Source organism: Oryza glaberrima, chromosome 3 (assembly GCF_000147395.1).
Source record: "Oryza glaberrima chromosome 3, OglaRS2, whole genome shotgun sequence".
NCBI classification, from domain to species: domain Eukaryota; kingdom Viridiplantae; phylum Streptophyta; class Magnoliopsida; order Poales; family Poaceae; genus Oryza; species Oryza glaberrima.
Window position 1 is genome coordinate 31,472,432 of NC_068328.1, and position 19,445 is coordinate 31,491,876.

Here is a 19,445-nt window from a genome sequence, read left to right on the forward strand (position 1 = left end):
CTCATTTGCTTCAGAGCTCAATTGCTTCATGCTTGTCAACAACAGGTTGAAGCTTGAGGCATGAAGCAGTTGAGTTCTATCCCATTTCCATAAGAGAATGATAGAGAAGATGCTTATGAAATGGGAAATGATAGAGCAGTATCCATGTTGGAATGAATTTACGCAGAGAAGAATAAATAGAAGCATCGGTCCTGCATTGTCTAGATGCAAGCAATTTACTAACAAAAGGTGCATTCTGAACCACAATATTTTGTTCAAAATGCCATCTGAGTCGACAACAGTACAATGATATCGAAAAAAACATGGTAATGCACCTTTACCCTGGCACAAAATAACAAATGATGGACCAAGGTACAAAAGCATGGTACCAGGTATTTAGGTTATGATACAAAGTTTGCTTATTTATCAGCTAGTTGAGTAAAACAGGGAAATGCCGAATCCTTATCATGAGTAACAAAAATCAACGGTAAAGACTCTCGGACTCCAAGTTTGCAGCAATCTCAGTCTCCCAACGATCGCCGTTCTCAAGCAATTTTTCCTTGTCGTATAGCAGTTCCTGTCATTGCAGAAAAAAGATGCATGTATGATATCCCAGCAATATGTCAAAAAGAATCTGCAGCAGAATCAAGTGTTTTACCTCATGGGTTTCAGTAGCAAACTCAAAGTTAGGACCCTCAACGATGGCATCAACAGGACAAGCTTCTTGGCAGAAGCCACAATAGATGCATTTGGTCATATCAATATCATATCTGCAAAAAGGAGTTCATCACAACAGAGCTCAACAGCAGATGAAGAGGCAGTAAATCATTTTTCAATAATTCACACGGATCAAAGAAAGCCAGCCACGGGATTACCTTGTAGTTCTACGACTACCGTCTTCACGTTCTTCTGCCTCAATTGTGATTGCCTGAGCTGGGCATATCTGGTCATTTGTAATGCCAAGTGAGCAAAAGAGATTGTTTAACAGAACACATAAAACGCAACAATAACTACCCTTAATCAGCATGAGAATCATCAAGCCTTCAAGTTAAACATGCATTGCTTTACATAAGTAAAGCTGATTACCTTAAGCTTTACAAGTTGTTTCTCTAACATTCCAAACAAACCAATACATTGCATTAGGCCTTGTTCGGTTTGGATGGGATTGACGAGGATTGGAGGGGATTGAGGGGGAATAATTCCACACCACAATAAGTGTGGAAAAAATCCCCTCCAATCCCTCCCTCATGGGGATTAACCAAACAAGACCTTAGTTGGTCGCAATAACATTGCATACCAAGCTGAGTGCAGGAATTCTACAGTTTTCAGTTTTTTTTGGCAATCTTTGGCAAATTTTTCAGTACGCAACTAGTGCACATATGCAGATCCCGACACCCCGTAAAGTTTATATTCATATATTCAACTGTGAAATATCAACAATCAAGATATGACACCCGTCCAAAAATTTCCTAGGCCTATTATGTGCACTAAGTATGTATAAGTTTGAACAGACAATAAGTAAATCTAATGGACCATAATAGGTTCAGAAAGGGATCCAATTGATATACAGTTCAAAGTTCAAACACTATGGATTCTTACTTACGAACTCAAGGTTTCAAAGTTCACAAGAAGGCTTCAACCCTCAAATTCCAGTTCTGCCAAAAAAAACCTCTACTTGGTGGTAATGTTTCCTGGAAAGTGATTTGGCATTTTTAAAGGTAGTTTTAGTCTGTCCAATTTAAAGAAAAAAAATTGATCGATTCTTGTTAAGGACAACCAGTATGTAGTTGATTACTATCTTAAATTTGGTAGCAAGTCTGCAATGGCCAACCTAAAATTCTAACTTTCTAAGTATTTACAAAGTAGCAGTCTAAATAATTCAATCAACTGAACTGAGTATTGCACACAGAAGTTCTTTTTGATATGAGGAACATTGCAGCAAAGTTAAGTTACATGAGTGCATTCAGTATTATCTAAACATAAAGAAGAATCACCAATCCAGCTATTATTCATGGAAACTGGGAAGACTGCATTTCCTTTAGGATTGGCTAATTTCCTACACTTAGTTATACCTATAATATCTACTTCTTCTATGGCTAACTAGGTATAACTTCAACTCACTTATTTACCGTGCAAAAGAAAATGTAACTTACAGCTTCACATAGTTTGCAGGCGATGCAACGCTCTTCTCCAGTTGGATAGCGTCTGAGAGCATGCTCTCCTCGGAAGCGAGGGCTCAAAGGACCCTTCTCAAATGGATAGTTGATCTGTAAGGAGGTAGTATAAGAAGGTAAATACAAGCATGCAATTACATTATAAAGGAAACAGTATGCCAAATTCACCACTTAACTGTAACATTCTTCTCGAAGAAGTACTTGAGTGTCAGCATCAAACCGCGGACCATTTCAGTCAAAAACAATGTGTTGATGCTCCTTTCAAATACTGAAGCAAGAAAGTTCAAAATAAGCATTAAAGGGAATAGTGGATCACAAACTTTTCCGATGCATAGATAAAGAGTATCATTAGAAAATCACCAGCATTCCAATCTTTCGCTATCTCCTTTGCAAGCTTCTCTTTCTCCTCATCCTCTGGTAATTAGGAAGAAAAAGTATAAGAAAAAAGTAGCGACATCACACCAATTAGAATGGAACTTCATGAGTTGTTGGCTAGGAAGTTCTGCAGACTATAATAAAATTACTACACGCACGCAAGGCGTGTTTCATCATATTGGTTTCCAGACATAACTACACCGTGAAGCTTCCGATACATCGTTAATTCATTACTCTTACAACTGTATGTACCACAAAACACCAACAGATTGGATTCACTACTCTTTCACAGTTCACACTAGTGGGCTAAATACTTCCAACGTATAGGATTCCTAGCAATCACACGACGTAACCAACGTAGAACGTATCGGTTCCAAAGTAGCAATTCGGATACTGAACAGTGCAGTAACACAGGGATAAGGGTTACGACCTTTGAACCTCGTGGGCTTCCCTGCGCCCATGTAGGTCCGGATGTGCCCCTGCATCGCCGTCGCGGACGGCCCGAGCTGCGCCTGCAAACACCATCACCCCAAGAATCACACGCGAATCACAACACCCAGAAGCTCGGAGCAGGAATACTCGATCTGAGAGAGGAGATGGGGAGGGGGAAAGAGAGAGAGAGAGAGAGATCTAGGAGGTCGCGGGCGGGGGAGGAGGGGTGATAGGGTTCCCGCACCATCTGGCGCGCGCGGAGCGCCTGCGCTGCCTGCCGGGCGAGGAGCGCCGCCATGGTGGGTGGGGGCGTCGACGGCGACGACGAGGCGGAGGCGGATCGAGGGGTGGTCGGGGTGGGCTGTGCAGCCTGGGGAGCTAGTGGATGGGGAGGTTGCCGGGTGGAGGAGGGGAGGAAGAGGCGCTGCAGCTTGCGTTGGTGGGCTGGGCTTTTGTTACGTTTGGATGCGGCCCAGAGAGGACGCGGAGGCGGTTCGTCGGGCCGGTTTGTGGCAATTGCACCAGTGTCTGGCCCATCTGTCCTCTCAGTCCTGGACTCCCTGGTATGAAATGAACGGGTTGACTGAGACACAGGAACGTTAGGAAGGAACATGGCAAAAATTGCGACAGGGCAATGTAATTTAAATTTTTAACGGGAACTAGTCGTTTGACAATTGGAGTAGAAAGCAACGCGCATCGATGTCTGTTGGTGTTGGCAAAAGGAAAAGGGTCGGCATTAGACACAAAAAAGGGTTTAAACCAACGTATGCAAACCCTTTCATTTGCTACCCGTGTCAGATTTAGCATAGCTTCAGCTTTACGCATAAGGAGCCCGCCAATTGCAAAAACAAATAGGCTATCCATACAATTATCGATAAGTCATGGCCTTGTTTAGATTAAAAAAAATCTGACCAAAAACATCACATTAAATATTTAGACACATGCATGAAACATTAAATGTGGACGAAAAAAACCCAATTGCACAGTTTGCATGTAAATTGCGAGACGAATCTTTTGAGCCTAATTACGTCATGATTTGACAATGTGATACTACAGTCAGGGGCGAAGCTAGAACAGAATAGAGGAGGGTGCCACTTGCTTAATTTACTTTACTTTACTTTATATCGAGTTTAAATTAATACGGGTGCCTAACTTTGTATTAAGGGTGGTGTACACATGATGAAAATAGGTGAGGTATAGCTTAAAATTTTTTTTTGACTGGATTCCTGGGCACCCCCCTAATATACTCTACATCCGCCCCTGACTACAATAAACATTTACTAATGATAGATTAATTGGGCTTAATAAATTCGTCCCATAGTTTACAGGCGAAATATGTAATTTGTTTTGTTATTAGTCTATGTTTAATACTTTCAAAAACTTTACACTACTAAACACACCCTATGTACTGTTATTGTATAATAACATTGTAACTTATACGCAAGTACAAATATGTAACCTTGAAAAATTTAACACACTATTTTCACAAAGCAAAGGTCATCGGACTAAATATAACAATTCAAAATTATATGGAAGATATCTACAGCTTATATTGTAGATATATGTAAGATATAACTTATAATGCAATTACAATACAATATATTATACTTATATTTGATAAATTTTGAGAAAATTAATAGACAAATGTATAGCAAAATCAAAGACAGAGAGCTAAAACTTTCCATCAAGAACTTTTCCTTTAATTTCACTATAAGCTTGTTATTATGTACAAAAAGATATAGTTAAATTGCTGATCTGCTATGGCCGACTATAATTACACAAACCTTTCGCTTTCTTTTTTCAGCGGTAACTTGAAAAGAACAGGTGAACATTCACCAGATTAATCCCACACTTGCTTACAAAATTAACAGAAACTACAATGTTATTAGACGGTAAGAGCCACAGGACAAAAGATCATGCTCCTATCCAGATGCAAGCTGAAAATCTATTCAAGGAGACCGGGAGAACTCCTACAGCCCAAGCACATCGAACTCATGGGGCATGTAATCTTCGCTTGGACGGTAGTACTTGTTGGGAGAATACAAAGCAAAGTTTGTGACTTGACTACTGTAAAGGCACGCAAATCTCTCGACCTGTGTAAACATGCAAAGAGAAAGATTAATCCAAAAAAAAAAAAGCAAAATATGAGTCTCATATCAACTGCCAGAGATGGCAACCAACACGAACATTCAGTACAGGACGCCAGACAATGTTTAAAAGCATGTTACCTGATGAGCAAATCGGGAGTTTTGATAACCCGTCTTCATGAGTTGCCCCCACACTTTATGGAACTAAATTATAATAAAAAGTAGCAATCAATAGATGGGGAAGAAGAGGCTATGCAAAATTCAGAAGTCCAGAAAAGGTAGTTGGTTACAATTCAAAGTTTTTTTTTGAGTTAGGTGTTCAATTTTGGATGAAACATTGAAAGGTTTTGTACCAAGCAAAGTACCTTATGATGATGTTGCCTTTGAGCCTCTTGATGAAGCCGACGAACATGTTCCTTTTTTTGCTGCAGTACCCAGAGAAAATGATAAGCAATAGAAATCTTAAGATGAGACCATACGCTGCCAGGACAGACATTGTTCTCAGAACAAAAGGCACATCATACTATCATGACTGGTTACCATCAGTAATCAAAAAAATTATGAGTTCAACCTACCAGAAACGTGTATTTTTCTAAGCTGGTGATCTTGTGGTACAAAACTAATTCTCTATTAAATGAGTGGACTGGTAAATCCGATTAACTACATTGAACCTAGGTGGCCAAGTTTCTACTTTCCAGCCATCATTTCCCATATTGATTTTTGTCTTCATATGTGCAAATTAAATGCTACTCATAGTTAAAAGGATAAGATTGAAAGAGGGTGGCTTCTTTTTTTCAAGCACACCATAGACATATCAATCGTTTTCATTTCAGTACCAAGTACCAACTGCTAATACAACTCAGAATATATACGTACCAGCAGAATGTCATGCTCCGAGAATAACTTTTCCTTCTCATCTTCTGTAAGATTTTCAAACCTAAACAAAAGTGAATCAGTAATAGATGTGGAATGTGATGTACTCAAATTTTACTAGAAAATATAATAAGCAAACTATTAGGGGCAGACATAAGATATTTAACATGTAGAAGTAATCAAAGCAGAGAGCTAGAAACTTTCTTGACATACTTGAGTGACCATTCAAGACGATGGATTTTATCTTCAATTGAATCACGCTCCATCCTAAGATGCCTAAGCTCCTGGTTAGGTTAGCACATAAAAAAAAAAGAGGTAATGAAGCAGTTGCTTGGCAGACTGATAATACAATCAGTCTCAATATGCACAATATCATGTATATAATTGTCTGATTGACACCAAACTATGCAAGGGAAGATATGAAAAGCTTTCAGGTCAGACAACATCTCAACATTCTGGACCCGTATACTAATTCCTGACAAGAACCATTTTGTTATTATGTTGTATAGGATTGCAGGCTGGTAATTGCATAGAATGCTAACACAAGACTGTTGGATTCATTCTGGATTGGCAAACTGAGTATAACTGATACCTTTCGAGTAGATTTTGATTCCGAAAGAAGTTTCACCTCTTGCTCTAGCTCTGGTATTACTAGCATTGTGCGCCAACCTAAAAGAAAAATCACAACACATAATAACTTAGGGATTGAATAAAGTAAAACTGTATTTCCTGCCGTTTTTCATGTTAAAAATTGACATCTTGGCTAATTTGCACTGATGATGCATGCAAACAAAGAGAACTATAGGAATGTGATCTCCAACATATAAGAATGAAAACAGCGATGATATAAATATGATTTATGCCATGCTACACATTTTTCAAAAGATTTGCCATATTTTTCATATTGAAATTGACACTATAGAAAGATTGTCATGAGAATTGAAAAACAATGAGAAACAAACAGTTTAAACATTACTGAGCAGTACTTATAGTTGCTTGAGTGGAACTAGCATTGAAACTAACTTTTAAGTGTACTCATTTACCTAACTATTGCAACACCATTTAATATCATGCGCAATATATATTAAATAAAAAAGATCAGACAGAAAAAGAGGGAATGAAAAGCACGACGAACCAAGGACTTTCTTGCTGCGCAGTATGTCTCCATAAATGTGATCTCCAACATATAAGATCTATACAATGTTAAGATGATATATTATTTGATCAGTAAGAAAATATGCAAGTAGGCAACCAGCCACAAATAATGATGATACCTGTGAACTAGAAGCAACAGAAAGTAATCTGTGAAGATGACCAACATTTCCTCCCTGTTAAAAAATATGACAAGAATTAAATCCTACTTAGTACAATAATCAAAACATGTCATAAAAATTAAACAATAGAACTGATGTTAACTGGCCAGATAATAGTTTGCAAAGTTCATTTTGACCTCTGGTTACTTTTGGAAAAACCACTATATGGCCAAAATTACTATGTACATCCTGTCAGGAAAATAGGTACCTGGTAAATTTTGTGGATTGGCCTTGAAGGCTGCTGACCTGATCTGGGGCTTCCAATCTTCACAGAAGAATATCAGAACATTAGAAATACGTGGAGTGTACAGAAAAATTGTACTTACAAAATCATATTACTAACATGAAGATCAGCATTTAAAAGCTTTCCAGAATCAGGCTCAACTTCAAACAGTCCAGCACGGTTACCATCATGGAAGAACCCTGGCTTTGCACTGAAAAGGTTCAAAAAGAGACCAAGTTGAGGAATCAAAATACCTTCAGGGAACAGATATCAACAACAAAACAAACGGACAAACAAGGAACGTTAGAGCACACCAACCTTCCTGTTATCACAACATCGAAATATCCAAGCCACTTGTGGTTGTGACTGGAGCTTACATCTGAGGTATATGGCCTACAGAGGTAGTTCATGACAACATCTGTGTAGTCCCACAGACTGCAAGGACAAGCAAGATGCAAAACCATTTTACTTAAGTACAGCAATATAGGAAAAGGAAACAATAGCAACACCACATTTCTTTGATGTAACGTGGGAACACGAGCCTCCCATGGAGCCTGAAATAACATAGGGATCCATATACCTATTTGTCACCAAGAATGTTGAGCGCCCAGATTTTCTAATCATTTCAAGCATCGGTACAATGGCCAAGTCCTCGTTGATGTACCTGTCAAGTTCAAACTACATAAATTAACAGAATTATAATCCTAATGCAATCAACACAATATAGAAGTTCAGATTATAATATTGGAAATGATGCATGATGTCATTGGATCAAACTAGCCTATTACAGAAAAAAGAAGATTTGGTTTTGTCAAAACTGCACCTGCTAGGATCCTTTGCGACCATTCTCTTTAATGTTCCATCACGATGGCACAAGTCAACAGCAGACCTCACATCTCTGTACATAAGCGGATAGCTGTACCGAAAAAAGAATGCAAGCTCTAAAACAAAACCACAGTATGTGAACACTTTGGCTCTCAAGGTAAAAAGACTATCAGCAAGTACAGATTGGAATAACCATACTCAGTGCCTGAAGGTACTTTTCCAGGATTGTTATCCATGAAATCAACAAGTTGAGCAAACAGATAGGCTTCACCCAATGAGAAAAGTGTATCTATGAGGGCATAGTCAGGCTCATCAAAGGAATCTCGTATCAATGTACTTCCATAAGCAGACACTTTTTCTTCTTTTGACATTTCCCTAAATCCATGATAAGCAACTTTCACATACTTGTGCCGATCCATCTGATATTGCACCAACCAACAGTAAATTAGAGTTAGTTTTTTTTTCCAAATGAAAATCAATGAGTTGCTCATGTCGTGTCCAGCTCAAAACTACAGCAATAAATCATTAGATATGCTTCCTACATACAATGAAAAAGAACCTAGTGGTGGTGTAAGTCTACCATCACAGAACCACCTATTGCGTTGATGGTCCGGTGGGATATTCTATGGATAAATCTAACATTTGTGCATGTGTCTTGTAGCATACGTTTTGCAAATCATTTGTATTTTTACCTAATATAAGACTTTTGAATTTTAGAACCTATGATATATTCATTAGATATCCATTGAAACAAACAGTTATCACGTTAAATTCTCCACCATAGAGGGCATATATAAAAGAAAAACTAGCAATGAGTGTCCAATAGTACCAGAAAGTATGCTAGGAGCCTAGGACTACATGGTTGTTGCCTCTTAGCAATTGAATTTTTTAATCAAGAGATGCAAGAAAAATACTTCCGAAGTGATGAAAGTGCTCGGTGAATAATAAGCATTTTGAAGAAGTATAGATGCGTTACTCACAAATAAGATGATGATTAAAGATCTAAGGTTCAATTATAATATCTGATATCAAGTAAAAACTAGGCATTATAACATCTGATTTGTGATTTCCTCAATCTAGTTCTCATTATATGTCAATATGTATTGCACTTTGCTTTATATGATTGCTGACTTAATGATGGTTCATATAAGAATAAGCGCATATAATACTATTTCTACATAAGTGTGGTGAGTTCAACCAACAATAGCTGACCTTCAAGATATTCCCTCTCTTCTTATCAAGAACTAATCCTCTGACCATATATTTCCAGTCAAACTGCCATGTTAACAGCTGCACAATGGAAACAAAGAATATCAAATTCAGAGCAAAAGGAAACAAAGGAACAATTGCTTCATACATCTCAGCATCAAAACATTAAATATGGAACGGGTTAGATGACATGTCCAACAAAAAAACAATGTATGGAACAAGCAAATTTGCAAAAGACTATTACATAACACTTTTACCAGCAAATTTCAGCTGTAGTCAATAACACAAACGCCAGAGCATGAGAATGTTAGTATACATTGTGGTGGTATTCTCTTCATTGTTTTCATATCCACATATATGCTTACTCAATACAGATAAAGAAATGATATAAAAAAATGTAAAGAAATGATATGAAAAAAACATCATATCATCCCAGTAGTCCACAATGCTATATTTTCATTAAATAAGTTACATTCAAACATCACAAGAATTGCATTATGATAGTGCTAACGTGCTACAAAGGAAGTCCCATCACAGTTTAACTTTTCTGACAGTCAAATAATACAATCTTACAAACAAAAGAAGAAAAGTCCCTCTGTGCCATGAAATATCTCAGTTTATTGCCGGGCCGGTGTAGAAGCCGGCTGAAGTTTATTGAGATTTGGAAAGAAGAAGTTCCAAGCTACAGTATTTACAACAGCTACAAGAACAAACCACAACAGGCTGCCGTCGCTGCGCCGGTACCTTATTGGCAACCAGGCACCAGCCACTACAGCGGACGCACGAGGATGCTACGGCACAAACAAATTGTTGCCTACTCGAAGGGGAGAAATATCTCAGTTTATACAGAGAAGAACTTGGCACAGTAATTCAAAACATCTAAACCAACTAATACAGTTTTATCTTTACACACCAAACAAGTATGCATGTGTTTCAGTGCAACTAACCTCCTCAGGGTAGCCAAGGTCCTTGACAAGCTTCTCTATTGTGCCATGGTAAGCAAGAGCCTCAAATGTCTCGGGCTTGTACTGCGCAAGAGTGTAGTCCATATCAAATCCTACTGCAGTGATGTTCCTCATGTTGAGTGACCGGTTGCAGAATATCTCTTTCCCAACAGAAATGGTTCTAGGTTCCACTGATGGCGTTGACCATATTGCTCCTGTTGATGCTGGCTCCACCGCACCGGTCTCCATCCTTACAGCACTGCACCCTGATATGAGATCAATATTTCAGGACAGAGACGCTAAACATTGAGTAATCGATGTTCGCCATGTAATCAGTGAAAAAGTGCAGTGCCACAATCTGGAATTCCAGCATCTAGGTAAAAATTGACGGATGATCAGCCGATTACATAGAGTAAAATGAACATTTGAACTGCTATCCATTCCCTAAACAATTGTACTACGATTGCAATGTAATAACAAGTGTGAAACACACATAAGAATACATCAAAATTCAAACAAAATCCATAATACCCAATTGCCATTACCGATTCAGCAAACGGCCGTAAAATTCGAACCATGTAAAATACACCAGAGAGCAAAGTCACACTGTAAACTAAGATGGAGCGTGAAATTCACTAAAACAACCAGCAAAAAATGATTAAAAAAACCGGCAAATATAACCGCACCATGTCGGCCATGGGACGGCTAAAACAAAACGGTTAGCCTCCTCCGCGGCTCGCGTCGGATCAAATCTGCCATTTCAAAACAAAATACCAACAATAGCACATGCACAGAAGAATCACCAGAGAACCGCAAAATTCAACCAAAAAAAAATAAACGCCATATAACAAAAAAAGGAAAAACGCGCTTACCTCTAGGGCCCGAGGCCGAAGAAGGCGACGCGGCGGATGAGCACGACGAGGAGGCGGAGGCGAAGAAGAGGAGGAGGGGAGGGGAGAAGGGTGCGAGGTGGCTGGCGGCGGTGGCGAGCGGCCTCCTGGCGAAGAGCATATCGCCCCCCCTTAAATAGGCGAAGGCGAAGGCGAGGCGACGCCGAGACGGGACGGGACGCGAGACACGAGTGCGACGAGGCGTCAGCGTGGGGCGCGTGGGAATAAATTGAGCAGTGGGTGTGAGTGGGGAGAGGAAGGAATGGAATCCAAACGGGCGGGGCGCGCGCGCGACGGCGCTGCTCGCCCTCACCCTTCACCGGCGCCGCGCGCCGCCGGGCATTGGCGGTGGTGGCCGGCGCCGCGGCGGGGGGCGGAGGGATCGCGTGAGGATTCCGATGCGATGCGAGGCTCGCGTGCGTTGGAAGCCAGCGAGCGACGGGAAGGGGAGGGGGTGGGGATGCGTTTGGCCGGGGCGCGCCAAGCAGGAGAAGCACACACGAGGGGGGCCTTGCGGTTCAGGGCCTCGAGGGGGGAAACGGACGGTGCGGCTCGGCTACCGCTTCCGGGATATTGCTCCGGCCACACGAACGCTCACCTAAAGTATATGTGTTAATAGAAGCGGTTTGCTAAAAAAGATGTGGATTGATTTCCAATGCAGAGGTTTCAAACGTCCTCAATATCACATCAGATCAGATCATATCACAGTTAAACTATTATTTTTATAAAAAAAATTTAAAGTTGGATGTATCTCTGATAACCTGATGAATTGGTAATAGGGATGTTAGTGGTTGCAATTGTAGAGTTTTTCGCTTAAGGTGTATGTCAGAGTAGGTAATACGAGAGTGTTAAAATGAGCTTACCAAAAATGGTTTTAATGGCGATTGATTATCGGAGATGAGGAAGAAGATGGAACAAGAGAGAAGGACTAAAATTAGGGTTTCAATGTGCATGCGACAATATAGGTATCCGTTAAGAATTGATGAGATAGGAGACACGGGTGAAAAGGGCATACGATAAATATCAAGATAAGACAAGATATGATCCGACCTCAATCTATTTTTCAATACAACGTATGCTCCTGATATATCGATTCTTTAAAATAAATATTTCTAACACCCATATAACGAGAGCCAGACACGAGTGAATTATATTGTTCGTAGAACCAAGAGGTTTATTAATACCATGTGAACATTTCAGGGTGAGCATATCAATATTTGATCTGGGCATAAAGAGGGCATCGACATGGATGGGGCATCCTGGCCGTTGAATAGATTCTCCCATGCAATTTGGACCGTGGATTCCACGTGGGCTTCTGGATCAACAACTCCTGGAGGAGAACAAAAGCCGTTCCCGTCGCTTTTTCTTCTCCTCTTCCTCTCCTTCTGGGCCCCACCGACGCGTGTTGGATAGATAGATAACTCACGCCGTGTGCGCCACCAGTAGCTGCACGCACAGCACTCGTCTTCTTCTTGCACGAAGCAGCCAAGCGATCGATAGCTATCAGTTGCATTTTGGCACATGCTTGGGTCAGTTCTTTGCACTTTGCTTGCACTGGTATATATCTTTAGTTCTTTGGTCGCATTGTCCTTGTTAGCTTGTCAAAGTATTCGCATGCTCTTGTTGCTTAATTACTTGCGAGAGTGGGGTTAGTAACCGATTACAAAGTGGAGTAGTATAGACTTGGAAAGGGAGCATTACACTCCAAATTGGGTTATAGTAGTAGTATCTTATAAGTGATGACATGACCTTTTCTGTTAAAGCTTTTCGTCCAATTATTAACCTACTCACTCCGTTCCAAAATATAATTATTTTTGACTTTGATACGATCTCCGAGATACTATTTTAACTGACAATATTTATAAAAGTAAGATGTTTTAAATAAAAAAGAGTTACATATTATGATAGTTTGTTTAATGATAAATCTAGTGACATCAATCTTATATGATTGATCTTTTTTATATTTTTGCTATTAATAGTCAAAGTTAAAAATATTTAACTTGTGGAGTACTATGCTAGAAATACTTATATTTTTTTTTGTACTGAGTGAGTAGCTTTCAACTTATGATAAAGTTGTAAGTACGTGTTAAGTTTGCGCGAGTGAGAATAGGCTAATGGGCGAGACGCTTGAGACAAACAAATCAGTACTCCAAGTGATCGATCCGATCTATTTTCAGAGGCTTTTGTTGCGGCTAAGGTCGGGATTAGGACGGCGTGATTAGATTAATCTGATGCCAACCCCGAACACGATTCGCGGTGAGAACACTGAAGCACGTGGCTTGCATTACTAGGAGTAGCATTTGGCAGTTTGGTACAAGATTTTTTTTTCCCAATCATCCTGCATCATTGGCAGTTTGGCACAAGAACTTCGATTCTTTTTGTAAGCAGGAATCCATTTGTTCCAAGGACAAGAAAATCGAACAAATTCGATATGTTGCATTACTCACGTATATCCTAAACCAAAGGCTAAAATGTTGTTGCAAGTGTTGAGGAGGACAGAATAAATCTTTTTGTGAAGCTTGTGATGCGATATATCCATCACGCATCTAGCATCTTCTGTTGATTGTGTTATCGTCTTAATTGGTTGGAGTTATATATGCGATTCCTTTTCTTTTTATGAAAAGATGAGGTTGTGCGAATCCATTTCGATCAACTCGTTCATCCTATGCTTGCAACATGTTTTTATCCATTGTTCCAATTTATAACCTCCAATTATCCTCACGTATTGTATTCTCTGATATGCAACCTTGCACGTATCCTTTTTGCTTTTCACAAAGTTCACCTTCTTTTCCTGCTGTCATGACGTGAGCCTGAATACATGAGAGACTAGAGCCAAAAGCTCCCCTAAATAGCTAAGCTTTTCATCCATATTATAATAATCTATAGTTGCTTAGATTTTTCGAAGCTAACTATCAACAAGTTATTTCTTCAGCTGAAGCCAAGGCAAGAAAATTGGAGTGCAACAGATGATTCAAGACGTGAACCCGTTCTATCAGCTGAAGCCAGGATAAGGAGTGCCTATTCTACATTTTTAGGTTTTCTACCTCCTCTACTTATGGGCAATGTGGAATCACGGACATGATGTTGTCTTCAGATGACAAGTCCCCTCGATTGCTTCATGTCTGCAACGCTGTGTGCGAGAGGCTGCAACGTGGGCTGAAAACTTTAAGACTGAAGATCACCATGTAATTTCTATTTGGAAAGAAATCTTCTCTTCCCACCTACGAACTCTAAACTCTATGTAATGAACCTTGCACTCTTCCTTTCAATGAAATGACAAATTCAGGTGTGAAAGCCCAAAAAAGTTACTATTTCTTAGAATATTAACCCCTAAACCCTGATTATCATATGATCTTAGGAGTTACTCGACGCCATTACATGAGTGTAAGCGTAGTTCAAGTCAAACCCGTCAAACCTCCACGAAGACGTAAATACGGGATATTTAATCCATCCTCGAAGCGATGTGTTCAACACAACATGAAGGCCCACACGAAGACGAAGCAAATCCCAGAGCTACCCATGAGTGGCCCGATGCGCGCCATCCACTCGCTCGCCGCGGCGCCGGCGACGGAGACGGCGACGCGACCACTCCGGCGAAGGACCAGCGCCGCCCGCGCCTCGCGGGAGTCCTCGCGGCAGCCGCAAGCGCTTCCGGACCTCCCCTCTCGCCGGGCGGCGCTACTAGCGCTCGTCCTGGCCGGCTCGACGCCCCGCCCGCCCGCCGCTGCCGCCGCCTTCTCCCTCGGCATCCGTACGAATACCTCCCTTGACTCTGCACTTGTTGCAGCTCGCCGGAGACCGTGCTCTCACCTCTTCTCCTCTCCGGTTGTTCTCGCTGTTGTTGTTTGTTGGGATGCCGCAGCTGGGCCGAAGGAGTTGCTGCGGGAGCAGAAGAAGAAGTCGGCGCGCTTCCTCCTCGCGCCCATCGCCGCCTCCCGCGAAATCCTCCTCAAGGCCCAGAGCCTTCTCGGTAACTCCATTTGATCACCTTTTGTACACTCGATCCGTCTCAAGCTATGACAATTTGGTCGATCCGTCTCAAGCTATGACAATTTGGGTTAAATTTCTTCACTAATGTGGCTTCGGAGTGCAGCTTCGGCGAATGTGGGTGCTGACGACGTCGAGGAGGTGGGGCGGATGCTCGCCGCGGCGGGGCGAGACTGCGTGCCGCGGCAGAGGAACTCACTCGTCTCGCTGCAGTCGCGGAGCGGCGTTGAGGTTTGGGAGGCGCTCACAATATCCATGGTTTGGTTTGCTTTTCTTTCTTGGTACACCAGGTGTTTGATGGAATTACGCTTCAGGTCTGCACATTCAGCTTGATACTGAAGAATGCCGCGTCGCTGCTCACGGATAAGGACCCTCTCAAGGTTGAAGCTGATGCTAGGCTTGCCGAGCTAATACAGTAGGTTTAACATTCCCGTTACAGAAACAAAGAAACTTACCAAATTGCTTTGTAATTTATATTGTGTTGGGTAAACTTCTAATCACTTACAAATTTCTTTGTACAGGTCATTCTCTGACCTGGGAACTGTGGTGGATAACAGTAACATTGAGCTCACTTCTGATAGGTGGGTACTATCTCCACATCAGCTATATCAGTTTTTCCCATGTTACCAGCTCGAATACACTTGGCTCTTAACCGTAGAATAGATTGACGTTTCATATATATGGTGTAATCAGAAATGTTGCTATTTGAGTTCTGCAGTGCAGCCATCTATTTTTATCATCTGGCTATGGTATATTCAATAACTCATCCATGGGCAACAATGACATAATACCTTAATTTTTCGCTGGGCCAAAGGCCTCTCTTTAAACAATTAAGGTAGGTCTTCGGTCCGGAGAAAATTTAAGGTAGGTCTTATGTCATTCTAGGTGGTAACTAGGAACCAAGTTACATGATTCCTTGGACTGCATTATCTCATTTCCTTTCAGTTTGGAACATCTTTCATGTTCCCATGAACTGGTTTTTGTAATCTTATTCTTAGTGCGATGGAGGAATTCAATGGAAATGATAGTGTGCTCAACTGCTTATTTCTTTACATTTCCCAGTAAAATGAGTTTTACGATGCCGATTACATGTGATTCTTTGTTGCATTTATTCAGAATATTTGCGAAGCTAGGAAATGCATGACGCTTATCAACTCAACTATCCTGCAGGGAGAAGATGAAGGATGGCTTGCTGAGCACCGTCTCTGCCATCGATAAATTTGAACAGAGTGTTAAAGACTGTTTAGGTATCTAGAATTTTCTAGAAGCACCTTTGAGGATTAAATTATTCCAGAGTAACCTAAATCTACCCACGAGGTAAGGTTAAGCTCCTCTGTTCATCAGAGCATGTTGTTCTCCGACTAGCATATTTGATTTGACATATCCTCTTTACAGTAAAAATGGTCATTCCATAGCATGGAAAATGAAATATCAGAAGTAATTAGGGAGGTTTGTTTATAGAAGGTTATCCTTTTCTTTCTTTAGTTCAATCATTCCCTTCAATATCTTCTGTCTGTTGTGCACTTGTGCTCCACTAATTACTGGCCAGCATAGCATCACTAAAATCGTTATCCATTTACTTCTTAAACTTTTAGTTTCTTAGGACTATCTTGTTCTTGATACTCATTAAACTAACGGAAATAAAATTTAATGGGATATTTACTTCATCTTTTTTTAGTCCAACATAAGCTTGATTACACTAATTGATTCTTACTAAATAAACTGCGACTATTTGGAAGCTATTATGCAGTAATGGATAATAGGGAAAAACCTTGGTAATACAATTTTTACCTTGAACTGAATGGGAACTATACAAATACAAGTCACATACTAACATCAGGTTTGAAATTTTGAATGGTAATGAATTCTGCAAGCAATCAGGGAAAGATGGGGGGGAAGCCATAATCATTTTCAAATGACTATTCAATGGACCTAAATGTCCTCTTTAGCGGTCAGCCTTCCACCAAATACAATCTGCTTCATGGTGTGCCATCCTCTGGGTTTGTCTCCACTGATCTTGGCAATCTCAGTTTATCAAACAGGTTCTCTGGGTGACATAGCAGCCCAGCGTGCGTGCTTGTAGATCTCCAATTTGTGACCGAGTTACCTGAGAGAACTCAATAGAAGGCAGCAGGAGATCAGGCCTGTCATGGTAGAAATGGTACATTGTCATGTATTAACAGGCTACATAAATCAGGGTTTACTTGACATATGGCATACCCCAAACAACTAATTCAGTCCTATCTCAATTCAACCATTTGATAGTCAATTCTTTCAACATGCTAAGGCCGCATCCCTAAGACTCGAGGGGCTCCAGCTTCTCAAAACACCGGGGGCTCCGACGTCATAAGCTTCATGAAAAATCTTGAGAAGTAACATCACTTCAGTGGCAAGTTTCTTCTCATGGGTTTAACACAAACAGGACACACCAATCTCTTTACGCTGACTATGCTCCCACATGCACACTATATGGAAAGGGCGTGGAAATCAACAGAACTATGCATTCTTCTTGCTCAAATTAGAGCATGGATTTTTGAAAGTATATAGTAAAATACCACTATCAAAATAAACAGCGAAATGATTAAAAAAGAGGTGGTACCTCTGAATGTGCCTGAATATACTTGTCAAGAACTTCGCCAGCCAGAGAAATTATACTAACAAGCTGTAAAGAACAATTAAAACGTCCTCCCTTCTCCTCCAGCTGCTTCTGTGCCTCTCCAGTATCACCTTTCTCGCGTGTTTGGGGAGCACAGCATAATCGCTGCACGATAACATGAAATCCTTCAGGCTTGACCTTCCGAAACTGTTTTTGAGCTGCCAGGAGTAGAACTGCTGACTGTACAAGCTTGCCATCCTTCATGTAATTCCATAGCTCATCAACAAGATTATCTGTTTTTTCGGCAAGCAGTCTAGTTGTATCCAAGAAAATCTTCTGCAAAACAAAAAGGCCGCCAAGGAACAAAATTAGATTGCCTTTATCAAGCAGCACTGAATAACTTCCTATATTACATCACCTAGTTTCTTCTAATTACAAGGCATAAATTAGGACCAATCTTCAAGCCAAATAAAATTTACTTAGCTAATACTCCCCATATCGTAACGTCACAATGTTTGGAACTTAAGATGTTATTTTTTCTATAAAATGATCCAACATAAACAACATCAAATTAGTTCAATTAAAATCCACTATGAAATATGTCTTGATAGTTTATTTATTTTGTATTGAAGATGTTAATTATTTTTCTATAAACTTGGTCAAAGTTAAAGAACTTTGACTAAGGACAAAACTAAAACACCTTACTTGCAACTGAGGGAGTAGAATATCAGGATTACTGACTGCTAAATTTGAAATAAAAACAGGCTGCACCACATATGAAAAATTCAAAAAGGTATACATATTTAAAATGCCATTCTGCACACGTTTTGTAGAGAGGAAAGTGAAACAAACCATCTCAGGTAAGCACAGCAGATGAATGAGCTTGTATACATAATCCTCATTATACAGGGTAGGAGATAGATTATCCTCCAGATACTTATGCATGCAAGTATTCTCAACTGCAATATGGAGGGAGAAGGTCCTCAGTGCCAGCATTACCAACTGTGCGTACATTAGCTGAAGCACCATGGCGGAAGAGCAACTTGATCATGTCAACAAAGAACCGTTCAGCAGCTTCATGGAGTGCAAAACATCCATATGGATTCATGCAATTGGGATTAGCATGCATATAATTGAGCTCAGGTGCCTTGCCCTCCAATACAACTTTCGCACATCGCAGGGCGTTATGCCTGACCATGTAGGTCAAGGTTTCAGAGGTAATGGTAAAATCCCATGCCAATATCCAAGAGTTTGCAAACAAGCGGCGGAAGCACCGGGTACTATCCTTTTTCAGGATGTGTTCCAAGTAGGGAGTTAAACAATAGAAGTTATTTTGCACCCACTAGATCGATCCATTGACAAATGAAAAAGAAGGCCAGTTATTTTTCCAGTTGATAAAGCAGAACATAATAAACAAGCTTCACGGGCATGCGCTTTATAATTAAGTAACAGAACACTTAGCTTCAACATGGACTACTTAGATACACCAAAATGCTGCAGGTTAGAAAGAAATAACTAATATAACAGAGTGATCTGTC

General features: G+C 40.4%; 3 protein-coding genes across 4 annotated transcripts; 1 reads left to right on the top strand and 2 right to left on the bottom strand.

Moving 5' to 3' along the window:
* Nucleotides 1-173: 173 nt before the first annotated feature.
* On the bottom strand, nucleotides 174-3,352 carry LOC127767250 (uncharacterized). Its single transcript, XM_052292520.1, has 8 exons — nucleotides 3,205-3,352; nucleotides 2,959-3,040; nucleotides 2,514-2,567; nucleotides 2,330-2,421; nucleotides 2,133-2,246; nucleotides 855-922; nucleotides 638-749; nucleotides 174-556 (listed from the first exon to the last, which is right to left on the bottom strand). The coding sequence occupies exons 1-8, from the start codon at nucleotides 3,256-3,258 to the stop codon at nucleotides 461-463; spliced, it is 672 nt and encodes a 223-aa protein (XP_052148480.1). The 5' UTR covers nucleotides 3,259-3,352; the 3' UTR covers nucleotides 174-460.
* Nucleotides 3,353-4,632: 1,280 nt separating this feature from the next.
* Nucleotides 4,633-11,807, bottom strand: LOC127768617 (uncharacterized). Its single transcript, XM_052294232.1, has 17 exons — nucleotides 11,307-11,807; nucleotides 10,438-10,700; nucleotides 9,494-9,571; nucleotides 8,480-8,700; nucleotides 8,280-8,372; nucleotides 8,037-8,120; nucleotides 7,775-7,891; nucleotides 7,577-7,667; nucleotides 7,442-7,498; nucleotides 7,195-7,248; nucleotides 7,056-7,113; nucleotides 6,513-6,589; nucleotides 6,134-6,204; nucleotides 5,924-5,984; nucleotides 5,413-5,472; nucleotides 5,189-5,251; nucleotides 4,633-5,053 (listed from the first exon to the last, which is right to left on the bottom strand). Exons 1-17 carry the CDS (start codon nucleotides 11,443-11,445, stop codon nucleotides 4,931-4,933), a joined length of 1,710 nt encoding a protein of 569 aa, XP_052150192.1. The 5' UTR covers nucleotides 11,446-11,807; the 3' UTR covers nucleotides 4,633-4,930.
* A 2,895-nt stretch (nucleotides 11,808-14,702) lies between these two features.
* LOC127765393 (uncharacterized) lies at nucleotides 14,703-16,814 on the top strand. 2 transcript variants are annotated; one of them, XM_052290282.1, is made up of 6 exons: nucleotides 14,703-15,075; nucleotides 15,187-15,294; nucleotides 15,418-15,542; nucleotides 15,626-15,726; nucleotides 15,833-15,892; nucleotides 16,428-16,565. In XM_052290282.1, the coding sequence occupies exons 1-6, from the start codon at nucleotides 14,703-14,705 to the stop codon at nucleotides 16,453-16,455; spliced, it is 795 nt and encodes a 264-aa protein (XP_052146242.1). In that variant the 3' UTR covers nucleotides 16,456-16,565. The 2 variants fall into 2 exon arrangements, with proteins under 2 accessions (XP_052146242.1, XP_052146243.1); XM_052290283.1 differs by having other exon boundaries at nucleotides 14,782-15,075; nucleotides 16,482-16,814.
* Nucleotides 16,815-19,445: the final 2,631 nt, after the last annotated feature.